General features: G+C 39.4%; 1 protein-coding gene across 1 annotated transcript; it reads left to right on the forward strand.

Annotated features, from left to right (window-relative positions):
- Positions 1 to 5,824: 5,824 nt before the first annotated feature.
- On the forward strand, positions 5,825 to 8,321 carry Rps27a (ribosomal protein S27a). The gene is made up of 6 exons (XM_026399908.2): positions 5,825 to 5,917; positions 6,018 to 6,082; positions 6,481 to 6,535; positions 7,080 to 7,165; positions 7,378 to 7,509; positions 8,141 to 8,321. Exons 2-6 carry the CDS (start codon positions 6,035 to 6,037, stop codon positions 8,288 to 8,290), a joined length of 471 nt encoding a protein of 156 aa, XP_026255693.1. The 5' UTR covers positions 5,825 to 5,917; positions 6,018 to 6,034; the 3' UTR covers positions 8,291 to 8,321.
- The last annotated feature ends 683 nt before the right edge of the window (positions 8,322 to 9,004 follow it).

Genomic DNA, 9,004 nt, shown 5'->3' on the forward strand with positions numbered 1-9,004 from the left:
GATAATCATTATATTTCCTACCAATCTTTATAAGCATTGGGTTCAAATTCTATATTCAGTTGTGTATTCTAATTTTTTCACTTAATTTTTTTAAATTCTTTTACTTGTAGATGGACACAACATCTTTATTTTATTTATTTATATGTGGTGCTGAGGCTTGAACCCAATGTCTCACACATGCTTGGCAAACGCTCTACCACTGAGCCTCAACCACAGCCCTTTTCACTTAATATTAAAAGCACTTTCTATTTTGTTGTTTTCAACACATAAGTTCTAAAGATTGCAAAGTATTTCATAGTATGATATTTTATAATTTGTTTAACCATCCCCCTAATTTTGGATAATTTCACTATTATAAATAATGCTATAATGAATAAATGTCTAAACCAATTTTATGATGTTTTGGCAATCAAATTGACATCTGGTTATCTGAAATAACATATATATTATTTTCTATATAACTATAGAAACTATATAACTATAAAACCTATATAACTATAGGTCATAAAAAAAGGAGAGACAACCAAAATAATTTTGAAGTTTAAGAGACCAAATTAATCTTATACTGATGAACTAGATAACAAAAAGTCAATTTAAACTACAACAACGTAATAACCCATAAATGGATAAACAGTTTTCTTAAATGAAAAAAAATCAGTGAATTTTTATTCATTCCTTGAGCCAGTATTTATTGTCTACTAAGCACCAAATAATATTTCACAGCGAGAAATTCAGCAATAAATAAGATAACGCCACTGGCTCCTTGGAGCTTAAGATGTAGTAGGGGAGACACACTAAAAACAATGTTTTTTTGTTTGTTTGTTTGATTTTTATGTGTGTGTGGGGGGTGCTGGGGATTGAACCCAGGGCCTTGTGCATGAAAGGTAAGCACTCTACCAACTGAGCTATATCCCCAGCCCCAACAATATAATTTTAAGTAGTAAAAGATAAAAATCAAAGGAAGAAGGAATGGATTTAATCACCAGGGAACAGATGGTCAAATCAGAATACCAGTGGCTCCCTATAACCTTTAGGATAAAATTCAAATTCCTTTACTTGACCTATTAATGCCCTTTAGGAACCAATGACTCTTTTTCTCTCTGATAAAATCTACCCTTTTCATGTTCTTGTCCTTCTCCCCATCCCATTCTATCCTCACCCCTATGAATTTGCCCTTTTACCTTAGGATCTTGTATATTTCTCCCTTCCTGCAACTCTCATCTCATACTCATCTTCCCCTTTCCCCAAAAAAATTCTCTCTCTCTCTCTCTCTCTCTCTCTCTCTCTCTCTCTCTTCTCACACACACACACACACACACACACACACTGCATCACTAGTTCTCCAGATCTCAGCCTATATGGTTTCAGGAAAGCTGCCCCGAATTCCCTCAGACTTGGTCAGTGCCATTGACATTGTTCTCCTATAGTACTATGCACTTCCCTTGTCACAGAATTATTACACTGTTTTATAGAGTTTCTGTTTATATTCTCTGCCTCTCCCGTTAGGACGTAAATTTGACAAGATCTGGAACCAAAATGTTCTCATCCCCATCACCCCTCCTCCACCCATGTGCACTCCAGTACATAGTAGTCCCTCGCAGAGTGGGTATTCAACAAATATTTGCTGAATCAGCAAACAAAATCTTGTCTCAGAAGACAACGGACTTATGGTGGCCTCAAACCAGGAAACAGTTAAATTATTTATTCCTTAGCATATTCAAAATGTCACTGAATTACATATATCAACTAAGATTGCCATTCACTTATTAATTCATACTAACTTAGCTATATCTCCAGGTTCATTCACTTAGGGATACATTAAAAACAAGTCACCTGGATTCCCAATCAAGTCTGTTGGGTCTAGTAAATGAGCCACTGCTACAGAGCAGAGAAGGCAGTGTGAAGCAATGAGCAGAGTACACTGGACTACAGATGCCCACAGAGCATTTCACTAACCTGTGAGAGAGGAGAGAACATTAAGTAGAGAACATCCAGTGGAACGATATAGGGTAATGCTTAAGTTGTGCTATACTTACTTCTTCAATAAATATTGAGGGCATCTACGTGTATCTGTCACTATTCTAGGCACTGGAGATACCAAACTGACTAAAACAAAATCCCTAACCTCTCAAAAATTACATTCAAGTAGAGACAGACAACATATAAGTGAAAATATATGACAGATGCGGCAAATTGAATGAAGAGAAATAAGACAGTATGGGGGATAGAGTACAGAAGCTGGGAGGATTCTATTTTATGTAAGACAAGGTCAAGAAAGAGGAAAACCTTCACTGACTAGGTGACATTTCAGAAAACGTGTCATGCAGATTCCTAGACGTGGTTGAGGCACAGAATAGTAAATCCAAAGGTCTCAAGGTGGGACAGTATATTTAAGGAATAAGAAGGCCTGTGGGAATTGAAGAGAGAAAGGGAGAGAAGAGTTAAGGTCTGAGGTAGCTGTCACATCTTGCAGGATACAGGGCCATGAAGACAGGACTACTACCAGTTGATTTGGTGCCCCTTTCTCTGGGCAGTTTTGGCAAGAGGAGTACTGAGCTGGATTGTGGCCTTCACTTGTTTCTGTGCTGGAGCAACAGTCTCACTTATAGGAATTTAGACTTTGCTCTGAGTGAGATAGAAAACAAAAGAATGGCAGCTGATTTACATTTTAAATTAAAAATGACAGCTGACTTTCATTTAAATTGCTGGGGCTGCTCTGTGAAGAATAGATAATTGGGACAAAAGAGTCAAAGCTAGAAGTATTTTTAGAAGTGTTCTGTACATATACTGAAAACAAAGCCAAGATTTCCTTACAGATTAAATGTGGGGTATAAAAGAGCAGTCAGGGATGACCATACAATTTCTGGCCTTAGCAAATGGGAAAATGAGAACTGCCATATATAGAAATGGGAAGTGCAATTTCCTGAGATCAGGAGTCTGTGACTTGTATTTTACAGAGGCTGAATACACATCTAGATATGTGAATCAGAAGTTCTGGGAAATGGTCTGAGTGACAGTTTATGAATCTTCTGCATATAAATGGTATTCAAAAGTTATTAGAATGAGATAACTTGGGAAATATAAATAAAGGAGAGATTTATAGACTGGGGTGCTCTAAGTCTAGAGGTCTCATGGATTAAAAGAGGTCTCATGGGTTAAAAATAAGACCCTGGAAAAGAGTTTTTAGTACAGTAAAAGTGTTGAGATACCCTGAAGTCAGGTGAAGAAAATGTTTTAAAGATAGAGGACGTGATCAACTGTGTCAAATGTTGCTTACATCAAAGAAGATGAAATGACTAGCTTAGCAACATGGAATACATAAGTGCCTATTACAAGAGCTACTCCACCAGAATGGTGGGGCAAAAGCCTGACAGAAGCAACAATGAAGAGAAGGCTCAATGAAGAGAAAAACTGAAGATAATGAGTATAAACAAGTCTTTGAGAGGTCTGTTGTAAAAGTGGAGACTAGTTGGTAAACTATAGATGAGGAATATTCCAGGAAGAAGAAAAGAATGAGTTCTTCACAAGTGCCAAAGCCATTAGACAGCATAAGTCAGTAACTACAATCAATTCAATGTAACTAAAATGTGAAGTGAGCGATGGGTTTAGCAGATAAGATTGTAAAAAAAGGCAGAGGCTGATACCATACTCATGAATTTGGATTTTATAGAGAAGGTGACCCATTTGAAGTAAAGCAATGACAATCATTTTTACTTTCTAGAATGAATATTTTTGAGGTACAGATGTGGGTTAGAAAGGGGAAAAGAGTGGAGATAAGTAACCAGTTTGGTAAGGAACTCTTGTAGGAGAAAATAAAGGAAGTACAAATTTGGGACGGAGAGATAAAGAGATAAGACATAAAGAGGAAGGAAGATGCCACTCTCAGAACTTAGTGACACAGACTAAAAAAGCCTGGGGGTGTAGCTCAGTGGTAGAGTTTATGTCCAACACTAGGGACAAGACCCTAAGTAGGGACTCTGAAAAAATTTCTTTCTTTTTTTTTTTTTTTAGAGAGAGAATTTTTAATATTTATTTATTTTTAGTTTTCCACGGAGACAACATCCTTGTTTGTATGTGGCGCTGAGGATCCAACCCTGAGCCGCATGCATGCCAGGCCAGCGCGCTACCGCTTGAGCCACATCCCCAGCCCCTGAAAAAAATTCTTAAAGCTGGACACAATGTCATGCCCCTGTTAGTCTCAGTTGAGGCAAAAGAATCCAAAGTTCGGGGCTGGGGATGTGGCTCAAGTGGTAGCGCGCTCGCCTAGCGTGCATGCGGCCCGGGTTCGATCCTCAGCACCACATACCAACAAAGATGTTGTGTCCGCCGAGAACTAAAAAATAAATATTAAAAATTCTCTCTCTCCTCTCTCACTCTCTCTTTAAAAAAAAAAAAAAAAAAAAAAAGAATCCAAAGTTCCAGGCCAGCCTAGGAAACTTAAACCCTGATTCACAATAAAAAAATTTTAAAAAGGGCTGGGGATGTAGCTCAGTGGTAAAGCAACCCTGGGTTCAATCAGCATCACATAAAGAAAGAAAAAAAGAAAGGTATTATTGGGAGTCTCCAGGCTCCAAAGACTAACTTCCCCATCCCCCAAGAAGAGCCATCCAATGGTGAGCCCTGCTGGCTCACATGATCCTGCCATCCAATGGTGAGCCCTGCTGGCTTATGTGATCCTGCCCTCCGATGGTGAGCCCTGCTGGCTCACCTGATCCTTACCCACCAATTAGAATGCACCCCAAGCCAGCTGCCAATAAAACCTTTAAATTGTTAAACTGTTTCATCCCTAGCTCTATAAATATGCAGAGCTGCCTCAATAAAGCATTTTTTCTCCAACGGCAAGCCTTGATTGTTCTTTCAGGTATTGTGTCTATTTACAACCATACATGTATGTAAAAAAAAAAAAAAGAGAGAGAATTAATATGAATATTTATTAGAAAAGATTCTGTGGTTTGTAGAGAAAAAGCCTAACTTGCTGTACACACTCCAAAATTTTCCTATCAGGACCTTCGCCAATGCTCTCCAAGTCCAAACTTCTAAATTCTACAACTAACCATTTGAACGTTTCTTTCGAATAAGACTCCATTCTTACATTTATAAAACTCCAGAAACTTTCGACATATTAAATCCTTTCACACCGAAGAGTGACATAACCGGCCCAGAACCTTCCTCCAGTGAGGAGACTTGGGGGTAGAAAGTAGGCTACAGAACGGCTGATGCCTCATTTTTGAAGATTTCATCTGCATTCCGATTTGCCCCTTTCCCTTTCCCTGGAGGTCTGAAAGACGACGCCTAATTCTCCCTCCCTCCCTCTGCGACTCAGTAAGAGCAAGAAGGATGCTTTCATGCTCACACCCCTTTCCCGCCTCTTAAGCCTTTCAGTCTAGTTACTTTCGGCACAGTCCCACCCTCCCAAAACCATTACTCCGCTTCACCTCCTCTCGGTTCCTTACCTGAATCCCTTTCTCCTAACCCCACTCCAATGAGTGCTTAGTGACTGTAACTAGGGAGCCTGGGGTGTGGAACTGCATCTTGGGACAAGTAGTTCTGACCAGAGGAAAGCAGTGGAAAACTACAATTCCCAGAATACACTTCCATTACTTTCGTTTTCTCCAATCTTATTAGCCACTTTGAAAGACCCTCTTAGCCACCTCGATGGCCTGCGAAAAGTCTTCTTAAAACATCTTTTTAAGTTATTAAAATCTAGCATTTTAATAACATTCTGAAAGCTAACATGAGAAATAAGCTCAGACTTAGAGAAAGAAGGAAAGAAGTCTCGCGACCCATTCTGGCACTGGGTTAGACAGCTGCTGTGACAGTGGCCAGGCATCTGCTGTGGTCGCCTAAGGGGTGGGACCTTCGGCCAGGAAACCCCGGGGCCAGAGCCGCGCTCTTCCTTTCCGATCCGCCATCTGCGGTGAGTGTGTGCTCTGCTTCGGCCTCCAGTCGGCGGCTTATGAAACGCCTGAACCCGTATCCCCAGGTCTAACCCTTGTCTCCCTTTTTCTCGGCTTCAGGTGAGACCGCCGCCGAGATGCAGATTTTCGTAAAAACCCTTACGGGGAAGACTATTACACTCGAGGTACGGGCCAGGTGGTGTGAGGAAACCGAGGCCTGAATAAGGTGGTGAGGTGTAATTGGGGGCCCCGCGCTGCTTTCCAACCCTTAGGACATACCTCCGAATTTGAGTTCTGAAACCTCTCCCTGAATTGAGGGTGGTTTGCGGAGCAAGGCCGCGCCTCTCACCCCTCGCGTGGCTCTGGCCAGCCTGAGGTGAGGAAGGAGACGCTTGTCGCTAGGCGGGCGCGTTGTGGCCCAGCATCCGCCGGCCACCCTGGGCTAGGGAGCTCATCTGTAGCGTCCATTGGAGATTGCCCACCGGGTCAGCTTTATCGAGTTCTGTTCTTTGGAAACTGTCGATTGAATTAAGTCAATGTTCGTTCTAGTGTAACCAATATACTTGGATTTTAAAACTCATAGGTTGAACCCTCGGACACTATAGAAAATGTAAAAGCCAAGATCCAGGATAAGGAAGGCAAGTAATATTTTGAAGTTCACGAAAATTAACTTGTACAGACACGGCCTACCTGTTAAGCCTTTAATGTATCTGTTCTTGGGGGTAAAAGGTCTGATTGACAAAATACTGATGGAATTAAATAACAAGTATTAATGAGCATGGACTGGGGCTACTTAGATTGGAAGCTCTGTAGAACATTTTGTATGTGAATTTCAATGAGGTTGGTTTCTTGAGATGGGTCTCACTAAGTTGCTCATATTCTTGCTAAGTTACTCAGGCTGGCCTTGAATATGTGATCCTCCTGCTTCAGTCTTCTGAGCCGCTGGGATTACAGGCATGGGCCACCTGTGCCCAGCGTTAATTGTGTTCTGATATATAAAATGATTCTTGTATTGACAGGTTAAATTTGCTAACATGTAAACCTTCAGAATTGTGTGTAGCTCTGTAAGGACTTAATGACAGAATTAATGGCAAATATTTGAGTCTGGATTATTTTGCAAATCTGGAGCATGTATACCTTTTTTCTGCTAACTAAACTGAGGGGTTTTGTTTTCTGCATTAGGAATTCCTCCTGATCAGCAAAGACTGATCTTTGCTGGTAAGCAACTGGAAGATGGACGTACTTTGTCTGACTACAACATTCAGAAGGTTTGTTTCTGGAAAAGAGGGGCCCCTTAAAAATAAGTCTTACATTAGAAATTTGGGCACATACAAATAAAATAGCAGTAGTTTGGCAGTAGATTCTCAGGTGATTCCTACAGTAATATTTGAGAAGCACTATTACCATTTCTCACATTAATTAGCAGATGCCTGATATTGTCCTTAATGTAGCATAAAAATGTTTCATCCTGTGTTTACAGGAGTCCACCCTTCATCTTGTGCTGAGGCTTCGTGGTGGTGCTAAGAAAAGGAAGAAGAAGTCTTACACCACTCCCAAGAAGAATAAGCATAAGAGAAAGAAGGTTAAGTTGGCTGTCCTGAAATATTATAAGGTGAGCCAGTTTTATGAGGAGTAGAATATCAGAAAACTTGTTTATTTGTAAACTGTCTTCACAGTAACTTGTTGGCATTTTTCTTATGAAATAATTGGAATTAAATATATTTATATCTAAATGAGCCTACATTTGGTTTAAACAAGGTATTCTGAAAATGAAAAGCTCAATTTTTGAAATCTTCTGCTTGGTAGTTGATTGTGCTTATATAGTGGAGTTCTGCCCTAGTTGTTTATTCCATGGGGTTCTGAATTTGAGGTAAGATCTGGATTCAGAACTTAGCTTCATCTACCAGTAAGCAAAGCTGTATTTTAATGTACAGATGTCCTATGACTTTTATTATAGTAGTATTGGTAATACTACTACTTAAGCTTGTAAGCACAAAAGCCATCAGTATTGTGGAGTTAAAAAGTTAAATACTTTTAAAAAATTTTTTTAGTTGTAGATGGACACAATACCTTTATTTTTTATGTGGTGCTGAGGATCAAACCCAGCGCCTCATGTGTGTGAGGTTAGTGCTCTGCCACTGAGCCACAATCCCAGCCCAGAAAGTTTAAATTCTTTTGAGTCATTGAAATCTAATACCAAAATGTTTTCTAAGATTATCTTACAGCAAGTTTGTGTTTTTCAGGTGGATGAAAATGGCAAAATTAGCCGCCTTCGACGTGAGTGTCCTTCAGATGAATGTGGTGCAGGAGTTTTTATGGCCAGCCACTTTGACAGACACTATTGTGGCAAGTGTTGTCTGACTTACTGCTTCAACAAACCAGAAGACAAGTGATGTATTTGAGATAATAAAAGACATGAACTAATATTTAATTGTTGAATTTCTTTGCGGATTTAAAGAATACTTTTTGATTTGAGCATCAAATTGATGGTCTCATCATCCTTTGATATGCCTCTTCATGTGAATGTTGATACATTATTTGACCTAGTGGTTCTGGGTCAACTACTTGATATTTTCACTACATAGTAATTTCATACTTTGGCAGGAGTTACATTATCAGCTGTCTGAATATAAGCCAGTTTTCAATTCAAAGATGCATCCCATGTTGGTAGGATATCTGCCCTTTGCAATACAAGGGAACACACCGCTAGTTAATGTTATGCATAAGCTCTTAGAAATTATTCAGGATGGATCCTTATAAAATATTTAATATTCACGGCAAAAGAAAAAAATACTTCAAGTAGTACATGTTGGTGTCATATTTTACCCATCCAGCTCAATTCAGGGAGGATTGGTTTGTTGGTGCCACTCTTAACTATTACATTCAGTGGTAATGCTACCAACTCCCTTTTTTTGCATGTTACATTCCCACTTGAGAATTTCTCATTGGAGATATCCTTGAATGGTTTATTATTTCTGTTCCAATCTGATGTGCTCTAATACACATGGTGTAGAATAACAAGTACTTTTTGACTATTTAATGGTAAAGCTTTAACTTCTGTAAAACAAAACCAGTTGATGTAAAATAAAGCAAAGGCATTTCATCAT

This window comes from Urocitellus parryii, chromosome 12 (genome assembly GCF_045843805.1).
Source record: "Urocitellus parryii isolate mUroPar1 chromosome 12, mUroPar1.hap1, whole genome shotgun sequence".
Classification (NCBI taxonomy): Eukaryota; Metazoa; Chordata; class Mammalia; order Rodentia; family Sciuridae; genus Urocitellus; species Urocitellus parryii.